Source organism: Convolutriloba macropyga, chromosome 3 (assembly GCF_964194025.1).
Source record: "Convolutriloba macropyga chromosome 3, txConMacr16.3, whole genome shotgun sequence".
Classification (NCBI taxonomy): Eukaryota; Metazoa; Xenacoelomorpha; order Acoela; family Convolutidae; genus Convolutriloba; species Convolutriloba macropyga.
Window position 1 is genome coordinate 12,409,301 of NC_134470.1, and position 20,872 is coordinate 12,430,172.

A 20,872-nucleotide genomic window follows, 5' to 3' on the forward strand; every position below is an offset into this window, starting at 1 on the left:
TATGAGACCACCACAACCGAACATTGATTAGATTATCAGCTGAATTATGATAAACCATGCTTGTAAAACCTAGAGCTAGATTGTAATCTGATTAATGAACAAAAAGATCAAAGGGAATAAATTGGGTATAATGGCATTGGGTATTTTGTCACATTAGGTATTTTGGCATTGGGTATTTTGTCATACAACCTAATAAAATTTGGGCAATAAAGTTTTAGGCTAATTCACTGCTCAAAATGGTCCGTTTCCACAAAACACAAAATTTATTGAAATTTGCTTTTTTAGATATTTGCCAAGGAATGTTGTTTGCGACCACAAGATCCAAAAACTACAACATACGTAAACATTTAAAATTTCTGAAACAATATTTCTTTCATTTTCTCCAGCTTTAAGAACGAACTCATGAAAGTTCAGCCTCATCAAGATCTAAACCAATTTAATGAGAATTATGACTTGGTTTAATCGAGCTTTCAATTTTGTTTGTGCAGGAAATTTGTTCGTTAGAGGCCGTTTCCTGTGATGAAAATTGGATTTCTTAGAAGCGAATATAAATGCCTAGATTTTTAAAAACGAGAAATCCGTTAATCACCTCTGCATTGTGAACGTTCTAAGTACATGAAAAAGAGTTTTTATATCAGAATTCTTCAGGATTTTTCGCTTTTGACCGCCTTTCTACAATTATTAACAGATAAGATAGTTGATTAAAAATATTGCTTTTAAGTATTCTATCAAAACATCCGAGCGAGAGCAGATTAAATACAGTTATTTGATAATTAAGAAACATTTCAGTTTGATACTTTCATAATCGTATATTTGGCAATTCATACCTGGCAACGGGCAATAAAATTAGAGTGGTTATTTGAGCAACTGGAATTCAGTATGAAACTTAATCAAATTGAGAGAAGGAAGAGTAATCATCTGCCCAATCTATCAAAAGATGTTGGAAAGAAGAAACATTTTTATAAGAGCAAGATTGAGGGTTAATAAGGAGATTCAAGAAAGAAGAGCTAGAATATACTCTTGTGCGGGGTAAATGTAAGTTTTCATTTTTCGGACTCCCTTTTTGTTAAAATTGTTGGCAAATGAACTATATTGATCTTTAAAGGCCCTCTTTAAAGACCCTCCCAGCATAGTGGTCACATAACTTATGTCCACCACCCCCCGAAAAAATCATGGTAAATACACCATATTGAGGAGCTATAATTTCATGGGCGGCCCAGTATATTTCCCTGTTAATTCCGCGATAAAATAAAAAAAAAAACAAAATTCAAAATTGAGAATTCAATTGAAGCCTTGTAGCTAACAGTGAAGCACAAGCTCCCGATTATTACGACACTAACCCCCTCAGGCAATTAAGACTAACGTTTTGGCACGAAGTATTGAAGCAGATAAAAATTGCAACACAAAGCAAAAGTCAATTGAACGAAAACAGATAACTGGAGGCACTTTATCTGTACCAGTGCATTGTAGTAATAAGCGGGCAACACAGCAGACATAGCTCACATAAAAATCAAACTCTTGACTGCCAATTTTTTCAGAAAAACATCCTGGCGCTCGTTTTACTGGCCCTTTCCAGATTGGTACAGCAAGTTTTAAAAAATTAGCATTGAAGCAATATCAATGTTTACGGATAATCTTAATGACTGCAAGAGAAAACAGTTGTTTCTGTATGTTTAGGTTTGGGTTTTATTATTTTAAAGTGTTGTCTGACTAGAAACAATTCATAGAAGGAATTTGTTTTAATTTAATTAATCCCACGGTTTTGTTTTTCTTGGATATCAATAAGCCCTTCAAGATATGTCCAGAGCATTTAAAGCATATAGATAACCGAGAAAGATAGCAAAATGATTTAAATGTTATAAAATCTATACAACTATTTGAGCTTCGATTCTTAATTTGACCAGGGCAGCCAATGATCCGATTCTGATGGAGAGGAACGCGGAGCTGCAGAGGAAAGAAGGACTTATCCAGGAACTGAAGGTGGAACTTGCACATCAGAAGGAAGCATACGATGTACGCAATTTCTCTAACACCATCATTTTTAGTTGGTTTTACATTTGATTTGTTACCATAGCTCGAATATATGGTCTTTCACTGAAAAACGGTCTTTCGCTGAAAAGAAAATTCGGATCTATTCTGCTTTGCCCCCCCCCCCCCCCCCCCAACTTAGTGGGCTGATATTTTTGCGCCCCCCCCCCCCCCCAGGCGCACGTGCTATTTTGTTACATAGTAACGTGCTATATAACAGCAAAAAAATTGTAACTGGGGGGCGTATAAAAAAACACTGGGGGGGGGGGGGGGGGGACAGAATAGATCCGAAAATTCTTTACGTTCATAACGTGAGGAAAGTTGCCAGGAAACAAAAAAAAAACATTTTTTCAAGCGCTGCTATAAAATTGTCTTTGTTTATTTTGATAGGATCAAATGATTAGATGTTTCAAGTTTTGCATGAGATATCAAGATCATGCATGTCTTATCAAGAAGCATCAATTTCCGATTCTCTAAGTGCAATAAACCTGAAGTATATTCACACCTAGATCAAACTTTCTGTGGAGTTTTCCCACAATCATAAAAAAAATTGCCAATTTTTGATAGTGGTCCACAAAACCTGCTCAAAACGTTACTTTCCCTTTGAACGGGCACAACCCGCAGTTTAACTAAATAACAATTAATCAACTTTGTAACTATTTTATAAGAGCTTCAAAGGTAAAATAATCAACAAAGTCATGGTTGAACCTAGCAGTTCAGTTTTTTTTATTAAAATTTATATAATATTTCAGTTCATAATAATTTATTTCATTTTACAACTCACTTCAATCTAGGATATAAAGGAGAAATACAAGGACGAAGTGAGGAACCTTCGAGAGAAGCTGACCAGCAAAGTGGGGCTGATCAGTGCTCTGAAACAGTTTGAACTCAGTGTGAGACAGACTATGTTCAGAGAGGCTGGAGTTGTACCCTCAGCTCAAGACATGATCCACGCTCTCAAAACTATGCCACCAAAGGTAGGAACAAGTGTTCCTTTGGAAAAAAAATGCAACTGAAAATTAGAGTTGAAAGAACAAGCAACAACTATGAGGTTTTAGATTGAAGGTGAGTGACTGAAAAGATGCCATAAATTAATTCAACTCATTAAAAACTTGGAATAGATTTAATGAATTGGAAAAAAAAAATTAAATTTTTTTGGCACTAAACTGGAGATCTCTGCATAACTTGATAAATTTAGGCTCTTCAGCAAATTTGCTCGATTTTAAAATAATCATTGACGTGCCTTCTGCCCAGAGCTGCGAGTTGATTTCACTACTTTGTAGCAGAGTACAAATACGGATTGTTGCTATAAACAGAGGAAGAATTGATTATAAGAAAGAGTTCAAAATTTTAGAACTTGACATGTTAAAACTTGGCACGCTTTGGGCATTTAAGAGGAAGTTCAATTCTGGAGCCACAATGAATACGTGTTTCGATGAAGTTCCGATAAAGCACGTCGGTCGAAAAAATATGTTTCGAGAAAAAAATATAGCAATGAAGGTAAATTCCAGAAAGATCTAACTGCCTGCAACTACATTTTTGCAGAACATTGTATATTTCTGCTTTAAAGAAGTGTTAGTTGCCACAATTTAAACACCAACATATATTTCAGAAGTTTTGAGATGCATGTCTGATTGCCCATCTAGACTAAAAACTTCTTACTTAAAGTTTCCTCTAGGGAAATGAGTTAGTTGATCAAAACACAAATTTGCAGCGGGTTATTTCAAAATCCAATTCAAAAAAGTGTGCTGCATGAAAATACTCTGTTTTTGAAATTTGACTACTGCTCCTTAAAATTCTTAAAAAGTGGTGTAAAAATCAAGTGAAATAGAGAACTCACTAAAATTAAATGCTGCATTTTTGTGTAATTCGAGGAAGAACCTGAAATGGGGGAGCAGGAAAATTCATCAACCGGAATTTGCCAATCAAATTACACAGATTTTTATAAGAGCTTTTAAAAGTTTGTCAGTTCTGCTGATTTAGAAAAATTTATACTAATTAAAAAAAAAACAATAAATGAAGGATAAACAATCGCAAATTGGAGGTATAAGAAGAAAACCTATAAATGCAACATTTGAATCAAATTGCCTCAACTGCTGCAATCTCCAGTACTACGTTTCTCCAACAGCAACGATGCTGTTTAATTGCTCTTGAACGAAGTTTGAAGCAATCATCGTAAACGTGTTGGAATTTTATGCAAAATTTTCGCTCAACCGTTTTTGAGACGAGTTTTTGTGCATCAAGTGTGTTAGTAACTAAATAAATCTAAGCGAGAATATTAACCAATCAGAATCGAGTATTTAAATTACGTATAGAATTGCGTCTAATATACACAAAAAGTTCCGGAAAAGTTCGTATAACCTAATTTTAAGTAAATAATACCATGATATGTATCGAATAAGGCGGTTTTAGGCTTAATATTTTTAGGTTCTCTAGACGATTGTTGATCGATTATGAACTGATTCAGACGTCAATGACATCAGACAAAAAACAAGTAAAAGAGCATCAAAAAAAACCTTGCCGTCTAAACTCTCACTTGTTGCTATGATCGTACTGATGCTTATACGTTGTTGGATTGTACGTTGAAATGGCCGATAATACGTTTGAATAAATTGAAACTTCGAAAGTCTGATTTTGTCAGCTTTATTTTGGTGCCGCTCCTTACTGAGCCACCTTTAGAAAAACTACGTAAACCGGAATGGAATTTAATACTTCAGTCATATTGAAGTCAATAGGGGATTAATTCGATTTCAACTCCCTTTTTTCTGTTTGCCTGGGCCGTGTTATAATGGTCTACATCCAATTATTTTGTATCTGCAAAGCAAAGGATTCTATCCAAAGTTTGCAGCCAGATTTGAGCAACTGTTTGGACAAGATCTACACTGCCCTGTACGAACACGAATTTGAGAAAACAGAGCTGGGACCGATTACCGATCGCCGGAGGCAGTAACCCTGGTATCTGGACAAATTTAGAGGAAGCCTTCAAGACGTTTGACTGGGTCATCTTCACTAGAACGGGTCAACAAAAAAAGGAATAAACTCCAAAAACTGTCCCTGACGAAAGCTTTCGCAACAAGATGCATTACCAGAGTCGATAGTGAACGACAATGCAAAAACTTGAGTGGTCAGTCATCGCTGGATGGAAAACTGTAAGACAAAACCAATTTTTTAATCTTTTTGAAGTAAATTGATGTTTTGAACTTAGACGGCAAGCAACCCAACCCGTTAACTATTTTCTTTGAATATCGCATAGGGTAGTAAGTTATAACTATTCATAGAGTATAAATAGGTAAGGGGCCCCCGCAAACCTAACTTTTAAGACGAAAAAACATCGATTTTGAAAATTTTCGGCTGATTTACCAAAAATTCGAAAAAAATTGATATAAATGGTTCCTATATCAAAAAAAAATAACATCTGATATAGAGAAATCTGAGAATCCTTAAGAATTCCGTGTCGAAAATTGCGTAATTCTTAATTTGAGAATTCCATGTCGAAAATTGCGGAATTCTTGAGATTTCCGTGTCGAACAACGCGGAATTCTTATGATTTCCGTGTCGAACAACGCGGAATTCTTAAGATTTCCGTGTCGAACAACGCGGAATTCTTAAATTGAGATTTCCATGTTGAAAATCGCGAAATTTTTCAAGATTTCCGTGTCAAAAATCGCGGAATTCTTGATTTGAGATTTCCGTATTGATAATAGCGAAACTTTTCAGCTAAAATTTCCAGTTTCGAAAATTTGTGGTCAATTTTGAGGCAATTCAAAAAAAATTTAGAAAATTATTTTCGAATATTGATAAACCGTACCTTCATGCATAAAACCGTCGTTTACTATATTACCGTTCCGTAAACAAGAATTTGCTTAAAAAAATTGACCAAAATTTGAAAAAATTGAACAAAAGCATAAAAATCTTTTTGACAAAGTTGTCAAAAATTAATTTTTCCAACAAGAAGGTTCGTTAATTGAGTGAAACTTATTACACAGAAAAAGTTGTGAAAATTTTCACAACCTCCGGCCTACAAAAAATTATCGAATTCCCATAATTTTTCTCGTCAATCGTTAATATACCGTTTTTCGTCCGCGTTCTTTTCGTTCTTTAACTTTCCAATTCTCCGTGTTCCGTTTTTTTCCAATAACGTCGCTCTCCCAAAACTTCGATTTTCGTTTTCTTCGCTACTTTTCCGATTTTCGATGTAGTATGTCATATGTGATGAAGTATGTTGTTGCTTTTGCTGTAGTATGTTGAGTATGCTAGTATGCTGGTTTGTTGTTTAGGTCTTATAGCTTTCTAGGGTGTGACTTAAGTTTATTCTCGAGTTACGGCTGGATTGTCCTGGACTTTTTCAACTTTACTAATTTACTAGCCCCCTGTTGTAGTATATTAGTTTTTGCTGCTGTATGTTTGCGTGTAACTGTATGATTGTTAGTTGGTTTGGTTTGTTGCCTTCTAGGGTGTGACTTAAGTTTATTCTGGAGTTACGGCTAGATTGTTTCTTCACTTTTCCAGCTTTCATAGACTACAAAAGCGCTGCATATTAATTAATATTTGCTGTAGTTTGTTTAATATTGTTGGTATGCTGATCGGTTGTTTAGGTTTGATTATTGCTAGGGTGTGACTTAAGTTTGTTCTGGAGTTACGGCTAGTAATTTTCTTGCTCTTTTCATCCTTTTAGTATACTACTATTTGCCGTAATTTAGTTTGTTATTTTCATATGTTAAGCCTCATAATGACTTGTGCTAGTTTGTCTCTTGCAGTAGCATCTCTCCTTCTCCCTAGGGTGTGACTTAAATTTGTTCTGGAGTTACGGCTAGTTTGTTTGGTTGAGTTTGTTGCTAAGGTCTGCTAGCATAGTGGTTCTCGACCTCCCCGCTCGCTGCGTAATCGTCTCCCGCCCGTTCCGACCCGCCTTTCCGTTTCGTTGCGCGCTACTCGCTCAAAGCCTCCGTTCTGCCCGTCTAGTTTCTTCTTGCGTCGCTCGTTCAGCGTTTCCGTCCCGTCCGTTGCGTCGCCCGTTTACTACCCGAGTTTTCGCCAGTTCCGTTCCGTTCCCTGTTGCGTTGCGCGCCGTTCGCCCGTCCTTCCCGCCCCGTCCGCTTCGTTTCTCGTTTCGTCGTGCTTCGTCCACCCAGTCCTCTTTCCCCGGTTGCCTGTGTTCCTGTTTAGTCTCACGTTGCTTTCAAGCACGTTAGACGCACTCTATAATTTCTTACTCACTTTCGCCGAGTAATTCATTACTCGGTAACTTCTTTTCCGCTCTTCGACGTCTTGATTATCATGTCGTCGTCATTTGGGTTCGGTATAACCCTCATTCCACGTGTTTGGTTGAAAGTTACTCTACGTTGATAAATTAACCATTTCAAAATCATGGCCGAACAGCAAGAAAAATTGAAAAAGCTCTTTAATGCAAGATCTAATCTAGAATCTGACTTATGTAACATCCATAAGGACATCACAGATGCCATAGATTGTCAAGACAGGAGGGTTAAAGTTGAACGCTTGGTTTCTAAGTTGAAAGATGTTTTCAGTGAACTAGTGCAGAAGAATGAAGAACTATTTGATTTAGCCAGTAAAGCGGAGAACCCAGATTCAATCTACCCTGTCCTTGAGCAATGGTTGGATGATGTAACCAAGAACAATGATAAATTCTTGCTTGCGGTTAGAAGCTATATTGACTCAGTTGCTGACCGAGACACCGTATGTGAGGGCGTTAATCCCCAAGGCCAATCTAAGAGAAGTTCACGCCGAACAACATCATCAATGTCTAGCCAGCGTAAACATGAATTTCTCAAGGCAAAACTAAAACGCGAAGAGCCGAGAAACAACAACAAGCTGCCATGCGCCTCGCTAAACAAAAACACGAAATTGCCATGAGAAAAAAGGAGCTTGAAATACAAATGGAACAGATGGCACTTCAAGAATTGGAGGAAAACCACCTCCAGCGTGTTGCAGCAGCTAAATTAGATGAGGCTGATTTAATGGATAATCATTCATTGTTTAGTCACCACTCAAGTGAACTGAATTTGTTTAAGGAAAGGGGATCAGATAGAAGTCAGGGACTTGTTCAGGATTGGGTAAATTCGTTTCCAGCAGGTAATTCAAGTGAGTTAAACTTTTCTCGCCCTGGTTCAACAACCGCCGACCCTCCTGTTAAAGATACTTCCCCTAGTAATCCTCCAGAAAACCCAAGTAATGTTGCGAATAACTTACATCATCTTGAAATGCTTTCTCAGTACACACGGCCAGGAGTTGCAATTTCTGTTGCCCAGCAGGAAGCTTTGTATCGGGAATATCTCCAGGCTCAACTGCAGCAATCACTCATTGATCAAAGGGCACATAGTCCCTCAGGCAGTGAAGAAGTGAACCAAGTACCAGTCGACTTACAAAATGTCGCACTCCCACCACCTCAACCACCTATGCAACCTCCCCGGCCAAATAGCAACCACGCAGCAAACTGTAGCATCCCTGTTAACCCCTTTAGTACAACTACTAACATCGCGCCACCTTTCGTCACGCCGGTTATACATCCAACATACGGGCATACTGCTCCGATACCATTGAGCTGGGGTGGCCCACCGCATCCCACGCCTCCAGCGCCAGCATCTGAATATGCAAGCTTGATTAAGGCATTCACTGACGCCTTATCTAGCAAGAGGAATGACCCACTACCCGAATGGAAGTTGTCACAATACAGTGGGGATCCTCTACAGTGGCACGAATGGAATGGTCAATTTAAAAGCGCAATTGACTCTCAGTCCTTAACTGATGATGTAAAATTGACATACCTCGTAACAGGTAAAGCTAAAACAGCTATAGCTGAGTTCGCCTACTGCGGCGCAATGTACAAAGACGAACTGAGGACCTTAGAACGTAAATTTGGCCAACCACAGGCGGTTGTAAGTGCACATTTGGACAAACTCAACAGCTTTCCACCACTGAAGATGCACAATAGCGATAACATCATTAACTACTCGGGGTGTATTTCAAGTCTTGGCGGGGTATTTAAATCGCTGTCATACGATTCGGATTTAAAGAGTGCTGCGCTTCTCAACACTGCCGTACAGAAGCTACCACCCAACATGAAGGAGTCATGGTCACTCTTCACGGTCAAAAAGCATTGGGTGAAACCTACTCTTCTTGATTTCAGCGATTGGTTAAAAGAGAAGGCCGAAGCGCACGATTTAATGAAGAATACCGCAACTAAAGCAAGAACTGAGGATACCAACAAATCAGTAACAAGATCAAAAGTTGCTTCAAAGGCATTTGCTGCAAATACGCAACAGAAGAGTAACCCTAAGCCGCAACAGAGATCTCCGTCAACATCAATCTCTAGTTGCATTGTATGCAAAGGCAGCCACCGGTTGTGGGAATGCCGTGTCTTTAAGGAAAAGACCCCCACGCAGAGAGCCAAGGTCGTGGCTGAGGCAAAGCTCTGTTTCTCTTGTTTGCGTGATAAAAACATAATTAGGCAATGCCCAAGTCCCCGTAAATGTAGGAAAGATGGTTGCAACAGCTCCCATAACACCTTACTTCAAGGAGCTGAAAGGGTTTTTCCAGCTAAACCCTCAACAAACAACAACATCGATACATCGAAGTCGAACGCAGGTACACGTAGGCCATCTACTGGTCAACAGCAACCAAGCAAAACAACCACTTTGTCTTCCGTGACGGATGTCAAAGGCCTCCTTCAGGTCACGGAACTGAAAGTTACTAATTCTTCTGGTACTAGTACTACGGCGTTGGTTTTATGCGATACCGCTTGCAGTAACTCTTGGGTGTCCGATAGTCTCGCAGCTAGACTCGGTTTGCAGGGTACCGCATTAAAACTTACCGTCAAGGGTATAAACACAGAAGAACTCATAGACACAAAGGTGGTTCAATTGACTGTGACACCTCATAAAGACCAAGACTTCGAAGCATTCACTGTGCGTCCCTACGTGAGGGAAACATTAAACGTAGGTTCTGACATCATTGACGTCAAGTCCATGCAAGAAACTTACCCACATTTGGCAGTTCTAGATCCAGTAAGATATAGCTATGGAGAAATTGAGATGATACTTGGACAGGATGTCTACCATGCCATCCGCCCGTTAGAGTATTTTTCAGCCGACGAAAAGTGCTCACCGTTCGCTGTCCGCTTGCCCATAGGTTGGGTTTTAAGTGGCCCACTCCTGTCAAGTTCACTTTTAGTCTCGACGTGTTTCAAAGCCAATATTGAACAGGATTTTGAACTAGCTTGTCAGGTTAAATCTTGGTATGATATGGAATCGTACGGCGCGTTCAAGCAAGTTGACCCACGATCCGCAGCGGATGCTCGCGCGCAGGAAATACTTGAAACAACAACTTTCCATAACGGCCAAAGATACGATGTCGGTATGTTATGGGCTGATGACAACGTCCAGCTCCCGAATAACTACTTTTCATCACTGGTACAGCTCAAGTCTCTCGAAAAGCGGCTCTCGAGGGATACATCATTGACAGAAAATTATGCTAATACCATCCGTGAAGACTTGGAAAAAGGTTACTTGATTACAGTCCCTGATGCTCACAAGGTCGAGCAGCGGTCGGATAAAAAGTGGTACCTACTACATCATCCCGTAATCAACCCGAACAAACCGGGGAAAGTGCGTAGGGTATTAAACGGTGCAGCAAAATTTCACGGTACTTCTTTGAATAAATCTTTGCTCACTGGCCCCGACCTGCTCCAAAACCTAATCCATGTACTACTTAGGTTCCGTCATCATCAATTTGCCGTGTCCGCAGATATCGAGGGTATGTTCCTCCAAGTGGGTGTCCCTGATTGGGACCAGCCATCACTGCGTTTTTTTGTGGCGGGAGGACCCCACAACAAATGTTGTAGTGTATCAATACACGCGCCATATATTCGGGGCTAAAGACTCGCCCACATGCGCTAACTATGCACTGCAACACACGGCCCGAGACAATGTTAATCAGTACCCGGAAGCAACGAAAGCCGTCCTAGAAAACTTCTACATGGACGATTACTTGGATTCGGTGGAGTCACCTGAGAGGGCTCTCAAAAGATCGAAGGTGTTGGTACATCTTCTCCATCTAGGTGGGTTCAAGCTTACTAAGTTTGTAAGCAACGTACCAAATCTGGCTGATCGAATTGATGGGTCAACTCAGTCTACCGAACCAAAATTAATTGCCTCATCTAAGGAGGATTCTTCGCACGTGCTTGGGTTGAAATGGGATCACAACAATGATACTCTAGTTGTGAGTCGGGGTACCTCCAGTACAGTAACTAAGTCTTTAACACAACGCTTGGTATTGAGCCTAGTGTCTAAGGTGTTTGATCCCATCGGCCTAGTGGCACCATTTACTGTTGGTGCCCGATTGTTACTAAAGGACATCTGGCGTGTCAGCGGGCAGCACTGGGATGAAGAATTACCAAAAGACACTGTTGAAAGGTTCCTCGAATGGAGTGTAGAACTACCCAAGCTTGCCGCAATCACTACACCAAGGAGCTACTTTTCTGGAAACTTTGAAGACCTGGAACTCCACATGTTTGGCGATAGTTCACAACAAGTTTTCAGTGCCGTTGCATTTCTCCGAGCTCGAGTAACTACTTCGAGTGGGCCCCAAACGGAGCTTGCGTTTGTCCTGGGTAAAGCTCGCGTAGCACCTATGAAGGTCATGACTGTTCCAAAGCTGGAATTACAGGCCGCGCTACCGGCCGCTCGATTGAAACAAGATATCTGTCGAGCTCTCACAGTAAAAGTCAACAGGGTTTTCATGTGGACCGACAGCACCACTGTCTTGCAATGGCTTAACTCTGCAACCAAGCACCCAATATTTATTGCAAACCGTGTTTGCGAAATCTTAGAACACACTAGCGTTGACGAATGGAACCACGTTGCCTCAAGCGATAATCCGGCAGACGCCGGCACTCGTGGTATGTCCGTTGAGGTTTTGCAATCAAGTAGCTGGGTGAGAGGTCCAGATTTCTTAAGAACCAAGCAATTCCCGTTCGAACCAAGCACTGAAGTAGTTAATAACATCAAACTTGGTATAGTAACTAAGGAAACTGACGAAACCAATACATCATTGGCCGCATCCGTAACCAAGTCAACTAAGAAACCGCCCCCCACAACTAATTCCTTTCGATAAGTAAAGTTCTTATCAGAAGTTGCTACGGATAACAGCGTACGCGCTCCGCTTGTTACCTTCTCACGAACGTTACCGTAATGCCGATGGTAGCGCCACAGACCCCACGGAGCTTGACGAAGCCGAGCGTCATCTCCAGTACCTTGTCCAAGGGGAGTCATTCAATGCAGAGAGAAAAATTCTCCTCGAAAACAAACCCGTTAAACGGAGTAGCCGCATTGCTCCGTTATCTCCCTTTATTGGGCCAAATCGTCTAATCCAATCGGCCGGCCGCATCAAACGACTGGTCGAAGTTGACTTTGATATAAAACATCCTATCGTTCTTGACGCACGCCATGCATTTGTAAAGTTGTTCCTCAGGCACACCCACGTTAAACATCACCATCAAGGTATTGACTACCTGAGGGCTAAAATGCAAGAACGTTATACCATCCTTAAGTTACGATCCTCACTGCGTTCAATTAAATCCAACTGCGTCACGTGCAGAATGTTCCGCGCTGCCACTATTCAACCCATTATGGCTGACCTCCCAGTAGAAAGACTCGCATACCAGTCTCCTCCCTTCACGAACAACGGGGTCGACTACTTCGGCCCGTTTTATGTTACTGTGCGTAGGACTACCGAGAAGAGGTGGGGTTTCCTCATCACATGCTTAACTACTCGTGCCGTTCATGTCGAAATTGTTCCTTCCATGGACGCCAGTTCGTGTGTAATGGGAGCGGAGCGTTTTGTCTCCCGTCGAGGTACACCTGCCATTATTTGGTCAGACAATGGCACTAACTTTGTTGGCGCGGAAACTGAACTACGCGAGAATATCGAGAAGTGGAATACCATCAACATCGCCGTCGAACTTGCCTACAAAGGCATTAAGTGGAGGTTTAATCCGCCCAGTGCGCCACACCAAGGTGGCATCTGGGAGAGGCTAGTACGTAGTTTCAAGCGCGTACTTTACACAATCCTTGGAACGCGTCGCCTCACAGATGAGATTTTAAGTACCACTTTTTGTCTGGTCGAACATGCACTTAATTCACGTCCGCTAACGCCCGTAAGTGCCGACCCGTCCGACCTAGGCGCATTAACACCTAATCACTTTCTCCTCGGTAACCAAGCACGTAGTCTTCCTTCCATCATTGGTGTAGATGAGTTTGATCATCGTAAGCGTTACGCCCGCGCGCAGTCTTACGCTAACGCTATATGGTCTCGTTGGATCAGAGAGTACGTACCAGCGCTGAACCGACGTTCCAAGTGGCAGACGCCTGCCGAGCTTAACCTAAAGACCGGTGATTTGGTATGGGTAGTTGAAGAGACCAACCCAAGGGGTTACTACCCCACTGCTCGGATCACTGAACTTCGTTACGGTTCCGACAGCGTCGCACGTTCCGCCGTATTGCGCACGTCCTCCGGATCGCTCGTTCGCCCGCTTGTAAAATTAGTACCAATTCTCCCAGCATCTTCTTCTGGGCCGGAGGATGTTAGTAACTAAATAAATCGAAGCGAGAATATTAACCAATCAGAATCGAGTATTTAAATTACGTATAGAATTGCGTCTAATATACACAAAAAGTTCCGGAAAAATTCGTATAACCTAATTTTAAGTAAATAATACCATGATATGTATCGAATAAGGCGGTTTTAGGCTTAATATTTTTAGGTTCTCTAGACGATTGTTGATCGATTATGAACTGATTCTGACGTCAATGACATCAGACAAAAAACCAGTAAGAGAGCATCAAAAAAACCTTGCCGTCTAAACTCTCATTTGTTGCTATGATCGTACTGATGCTTATACGTTGTTGGATTGTACGTTGAATTGGCCGATAATACGTTTGAATAAATTGAAACTTCGAAAGTCTGATTTTGTCAGCTTTAAAGTGAAAAAATAAAAATGACTGCTAATAAATAGAATTCTTATATAAAATCTCTGCTAAATTCACCACTTACAATCGTCTACAAAAATAATTTAAGAAATGCGGTGAAAAAAAATATTTCACCACTTTTCACGGCTAATTTCCGCGAAACCGCGACCCGGGTTCCTGAGAATAAACTTCTGCATAATGACTTAATCTTTTTGTGTGTTTGAGACAGGAGACACAGTTCATAGTGACCAGTGCGGCTGTCAAACTTTGCCCACCCGAGGAGGAGGTCTTCGAATTCATGAGATGTGCGTACATATTCTCTCAACATTACTCACTTCTGACTTGAAAACCCAGCTCACCAACCAGTTCTAAGAAATTAAAAACCAAATGCAAAGAAGAGTAGAAATCTGAGCTGAAGTCGTGAAAATTATTTTTTAATTGAAAAGTTTTCAAAAATTAAAATGCATATCTTTCTTCTACGAGTTTGAAGGAACCTAAATTAACTGTAAAATTAGTTTAAAAAACTGTGGACAAGCAAATCTGCAAGCTTAAAAAAGCGACAAAGGTACATTCTGGTTTGCGTACGTAAATGTATTCCCTTCAGACAATCGGAAATTGTTTGCAGGTCTGAAGATGCCGCAGATCAAAAGGATAATCAAAAGACTGAAACTAATTTTTGAGCCGACAGAGCTGGCTCCCTTCTACCGGAACATGAACATCAGACAACAGGAAAAGTTCATGGAATGTAAGAACCTTCAATACAATCACAACAGATCTCATACAAACCAATCACTGATCTGAAATTGAGCTTACATTCCATTGAGCTTAAACGTTCTTAATTGTGCAAATACCCTTCATTAGATATTCGAAATCCCCTAAGGGTCAAGCACACTGAAATTTGTACAATTTCAGAGCGCAAGTATTCGGAAATTTAAAATGGCAAATTCTTACGTATATTGCGCTGAAAGGCGGTGAAGAGCACTAAAATCGTAAACAACTCGCTGAAGATCAGTAAAACTCTAAAGATCAGCGTTTTGCCCATTTTTCTGTCAGATTAACTTCGTCTCATTAACACTTGATTGTTGTGCTGCAGTTATATTGGACAAGATGTCGTTCAATTCAATCAGCTGTTTCCTGCGCAAGTTGGACTGCGTGGACATAGACTACGTTGTCTTCTGTGCCACAAATCGATATCTACTCAAGAGCAAAAAGGCCATCATTGGATTCATTCACAGTTTGTCACCAGAGTGTCAGAACGAGTACCTCGCAGAATTATGTACGGATAATTGATCTCAAACGAAGTCTGTAGCAATTATATTAGACCCGTAGTCTTTTTTCTGCAATATTTCGCTTGACCGATTTTTTGTCGCACTCATTTGACTTTTGGTCCTCAAAAACGGGATAAACATGTGACGCCCGGGGGGGGGGACAAATTCATTGTGTGGTCAGAGTGGTTGTTAGAGTGTTTTTGAGGCGTCACTAAGTTCCAGGGCATAGGTCACTAGTTCCCAAATGTCACCTTTTGAAGTTAACCGTTGAAGTATCTAATAACTAAGATATTGTCAATTAGACTAAAAATAAAGAAAGCCAAGAAAACCTAATTGGTGATTAATTTCCTCCCATAACTAAATGGATTAACAAGACAATTAGCAGTTTCAAAATTAGCCATAGCATTGTTCACAAGAACAATTAAGACTTCAATTTGGGCTCCAGTAATTACTAATAAAATTCAGGCAAAAAATTTTAGGCTAATTACATGCTCAAAATGGTGGAATTGTTATCCGTAAATACCCAAAATGAAGTTTTTTTTAAAAATCTGGCACTCTTAATTCCACGTTTTGAGTAACTATAATCCATCGTGTAAAATGCTTACACAAAATGTAAAATACGGGCAAAATAACTCACACATTGCCATCGAACGCAGAATGTTTTCAAACTTTCTCTTTCGGGCACTGGCCACGTTATGTAATTTCTGGCCATTGGGTATGGAACAAAGAACAAAATTATACTGAGAATGGCTATTCAAAAAATCAATCAATACAACTGCCTGCGTGAACTGAGAAGTGATCATATCTCTTGCTGACCAAATTTTTTTTACAGTGTTGTGGAAAATTCTCTAAGAAAAACGAATTTCAAAAACCAAATAAGGATCTTTTCCGCTAGCCCCCCCCCATTCCTATATAGTCGAAACTTAGGCACCCCCCAAATATTAATGTTTTGCTACTTTCTGGAAAGGTTACTTGTGTTCATGATCACGTACCTAGTATAATACATCAACAGACACATTTGCAACATTTTTCGGGAAAATGAAAGTAGTAGACCCTTTTATAAAGCACGCAATTCCTAATAATGCAATATAAGTACAAGTTTTTGTTTGATGTTTACATTATATGCAGCTCATTATTATTATGAACGTATTAATTTCAAACAACCGCTCTGTTAATATTTTCTAAATGCCCGTTCACGCGTATTCACATGTAATAATTCGGTGTCAGGACAATTTACCCAATTCCATTTTACCCAATGCCATTATACCCAATGCCATTTTACCCAACCTGCCATTTTACCCAATGCCATTTTACCCAATGCCAACTTACCCAATTTACCTCATTGCTAAATTAACCAGAACGACTAATTAGCCGACTATAATATAAATGGCCCGTGGGACTTGATATGAAACTATCACAACCGAACATGGGATTAGCCAATTATATAATTAAATGGCCCGTGGGACTTGATATGAAACTATCACAACCGAACATGAGATTATATTGTCCACAAATATTTTAAATCATCCTTCTAATAGCGACTGCTAATTTGTTATCGGATAATTGAACGAAAAGATCAAAGAGCATTGGGTAAGTTGGTATTGGGTAAAATGGCATTGGGTAAAATGGCAGGTTGGGTAAAATGGCGTCGGGTAAAATGGCATTGGGTAAAATGGAATTGGGTAAATTGTCACGTAACCAATAATTCATATGCATACATAATGTTAAAACATACACAAATGGGGGGTGCCTAATTTACTGGTGGGAGGGGGGGCGCCAGCGGAAATGATCCGCAAATAATAGCTAGAAAAGGTTTTATGAGAGCGTACGTCATGTAACATTAAAGCAAAAGATAAAATAGATATGGCGGAAATGGCTAAAATTGAGCAATCGTTATTCATTTTTCGTGAACTCGGAAAGCCAAAGCAAATTTTCTAAAAAAAATTGTGCTTTTTGAGCTAAATTAAATGGCATGTATTCTATCGCAAATTTTCAAACAAATTATTTCTGAAGAAGTTAACAAAAATGAGTAAGCGTATTCTGAACCAGGTGGAATAGCTCAAAAATGGTCTTGTTAGATTATCATTAAGGGTTGCAGAGTCCGTATTTCATAACTGAACAATGAACAGTCATCCTAATGATAGCTGCTGAGTTTTCAGCGGGAAATACTCGGTCAAAACACAGAAGAAAACCATCTCACAAGCTTTTGGCCGAAATTGTTTTTTGAACTAGAAGACATCCTTAGCAAAATTTTATGTCTTTCAGGTAAGAAAAACTGCGAGGAGCCAAAACTACCTGAGCCTGTAATTGAAGAGGGTGCGTACGACTTCTATTTAGTTCTTAATTTTTTTAAAAACAATTTATAGATTAAGATTCTACTGCAGGTGATCAGCCAATAGTACAGAACACAGACAACCAGAACCCTGCGGATGCTATAAGACCCCTAGTCAAATCTAAAAAGACCTTCGGAAAAGAAGAGCTGGTCAAAATGCTGAGAGGTATGTTATTCACACATTGTATATTGCAAACTGTCCCGATTTTACAAATTATCCGCTTTAGTATTAGTTCTTAATAGGCAGGGAGCCGTGCTCTCTGAAAAAAGAGTGACTGTTATAGTGTTTTGAACAAACAGTTGAAATTATTTAAATTGAAACGAGTTCCTCGGTCCGGTTGGGCATTTAAATTTTACGCACCCCAGGCACACGTGCTATTTTTTTACAAAGTTAAGTGCTATATGAGATCCCATAAAATGTAATTGGGGACATAGAAAAAAAGCCCCAAACAGAATAAAATCCGATAAAAAACAACCTCTTTTAAAGAACTTACTGTTTCAAAATAAAATAAAGCAATAGCACCAATGCATAAAATAGTTGAAATTATTTAATAGTTGAAAATAGTTAAAATAGTCCAGACATATTATGCAACAACCAGTGGATGAAGCAAAATCAAGAGCAACAGACGACACATCAAAAATTCGAAACTCAACCATTATTCTGGAAAATAAGTAATAAGTAGAAGTCGCTAAACTGCGTAAGTACACATTGAGTCAAATAGCAAGTAAAACAGTCCATTAATATAAAAGCATGTCTTATTTTATTAAAATCATTAAAGGTCCAAGTAACATAAAATAGGACGAGCTGGCAAAACTTCAGGAAAAATAGTGTTAGAGATATTAAAATAGTTGAGTGCTTACAAAATCTTTTACAAATTGAAATCAGGTGTCATCAGAAAGCAACTGTTTATAATGCAAAAATAGGCAATAAAAATAGCAGAGCTCAAAATATCACCTACATTTTCCCAAAAAAATTGTATCGAAGTCTTTTAAATTTTTTCATAAAGACAAAATGTTTAAACACGAGAAAAAAATGCATTGTTAGAAACTAAAAATTTAAAAGTTGAAGAGAGTTTTTTTTAAAAAAAAATTGGATATAAACCAAAACTAACAATCAACAAAGAGTTTTCAAAAAACTTTATGTTAAATTAGAAAACAACTGACACTGGTAATTTGCAATACTGCGTAAAAATGCAACACACAAAACTCGGGGGAAATCTCAAAAACTTTACAATGTTTTGGAAACCGAAAATAACCTAAACCATTAGCTGCTTTTACCCGACTCAAGCAGTTAAAACTTTGCATCAATTGGAACACAATCAAAATCAGTAAAAACATTATCTGTAAATATATAAACGCTGAAACCGAAAGCCGGAAAGTACGAAATGTCGGAAATTACCTCGCCGGAAATTATCATTCAAAAACACAAATAGACCATAATTTGTTTCATGGTTATATCTTAAATAATTTTTCTTGAATTCTGATTTATTGGCAGGAGTAAAAAATGAGATCATAGAAAATAAGAATTCTGCAAGGAATAATTGTTCCAGCATGAATTTTTGTGGATGCTCACTGATGATATCATGAACTAAATTTAAAACTCGCATTCTGTGATGCCGTGTACCAATGCGCACTTAATCGCTATTTATTAGTAAGTGGTATATAGTCACTTTACGTATTCGACTACGACCCTTCTAGACATTTTAACTTATTAGAAATCTAAATATTATCGAATGCTTCGCTGAAAAACGACGTTTATGGCCCATTGATCGAGAACTCTCTCATAAACAAACAATTTCAGTACTTTCTCCAAGAATGTAAAATTTCTGAAACAGAAATAAATGTTTTACTCTCTAAAAACAATGTTTAATAGCCGCACAGCGATAGCTGGGGCTATTATTGGCCTTCTCTTGGTTTTTTTACAATTCAAAGAATTTGAATTGTATTGGGGCGCTGTCTTTTTTTACGACTCGAAGAGGAGTATTGGAGAAGTCCTTTTTTTTTAATCGATTTTATTGGAGTGATTTTTAAAGCGGGAAATGCAACGCGTGAAAAAATTTGGAGTGGTTTTTGTGCTGAACAAAATTGAAGAGTGGAACGAAAAGAGAGTGGTTTTTTTTCATACCGCTGTTTTTGAGAGAGCGATAAATTGATGTGTGAAAAAATTTTCTCTAAGCGAGCGAAATTTTTTTGTTCACATGCGGCTTTTTAAAACCTTTTTTTGTTATTTTTTTGGTTTAGAGGTCTGATTATGATATTGTGTGATGCTTAGGGTTGTTTTAATAGTGGTTCGCAAGTTTTTGGTCATTAATAAGATTTTTATACCATTTTGCTGGTGTTTCAGCTATTTTCCTGAATTTTCGGCGAATTTTAGCAATTTTTTGCGTTTTGTTTTGTTATAATGCTTTGTAATGGCTTTGAATAGACGCATGTTAGTAACTGAGTTTTTAGATACCAAGTGATTACATTCTCTTAGGTTGGAAACAATTTTTTTGTTTAGAAAAATGACAATAAACTGAAAAATTTTGAATTAATTTTCTTAATTTTTTGCTGTTTTTCGTTTTTTTTTCTAAATTTGGAAAAACTTTTCAGCCTATTCGACTTTCCTATTGTTTTAGAAGTCTTCCAGTACTAAATCGCTTTTGTTAAAGATTTTGTAATCGCTTTTGTTAAAGATTTTGTTAAAGATAATTGAGTAACTTTTATGAAGAGTTCCGCAAATTTTCGTGTTTTTTTTTGGAATTTTTGCTGAGTTCTTCTGATTGTCTGCTTTTTGCTAATTTTTAGTGGTCTAGCTTTTGATATGAGCTTTTCTAGAGGTTTTGTTGAAATATTTTTAGTGCAATTTTCAATGACAAATATCACTAACTTTTCTTAAACACTAACTTTTTTTCTTTTTTTTCGTTCTTCGTTTTTACTCATATAAATAAACAATGATTTGGATTGGTGGACACTTGACCAGATGTAGTATTAAAAGTTTTTTGAAATAATGATTTGATTTCAGCATAATGGTATTTGATTCATTATTTGTGGCCAATTTTTTTTTTGTTTTTTTACAGAAAATATTTTTGGTTTTTTTTTCATTTCCTTTCTTTTACCTTCGTTTATTCTACTTGAAATCTGTGTTTGGTTTTTGTTTCAAATAGCAGTGATTCATCAAAATTAAACTAAACCAATTTCACGGGTTTTCGCCAAAAGTTGTTTTTAAACTTGCAACTCAATGTAAAATTTTTATCACGTGCTTTATCGTCTTTTCTGGT

The 20,872-nt window shown here is 38.5% G+C and overlaps 2 protein-coding genes across 3 annotated transcripts in view; one reads left to right on the top strand and one right to left on the bottom strand.

The window, feature by feature from the left end:
- The window catches only part of LOC142336533 (uncharacterized), a 199,309-nt gene that overhangs the window by 150,337 nt on the left and 28,100 nt on the right, over positions 1-20,872 (bottom strand). The gene's annotated exons all lie outside the window — the stretch shown is intronic.
- The window catches only part of LOC142335948 (uncharacterized), a 44,824-nt gene that overhangs the window by 18,285 nt on the left and 5,667 nt on the right, over positions 1-20,872 (top strand). The window contains exons 9-15 of one of the 2 annotated variants that reach the window (XM_075384360.1): positions 1,905-2,013; positions 2,823-3,005; positions 14,242-14,317; positions 14,638-14,757; positions 15,106-15,288; positions 17,546-17,596; positions 17,665-17,778. In XM_075384360.1, the coding sequence (XP_075240475.1) occupies positions 1,905-2,013; positions 2,823-3,005; positions 14,242-14,317; positions 14,638-14,757; positions 15,106-15,288; positions 17,546-17,596; positions 17,665-17,778 (836 nt within the window). The remainder of the gene's footprint in view (positions 1-1,904; positions 2,014-2,822; positions 3,006-14,241; positions 14,318-14,637; positions 14,758-15,105; positions 15,289-17,545; positions 17,597-17,664; positions 17,779-20,872) is intronic. The other variant, XM_075384361.1, reaches the window with a different exon arrangement.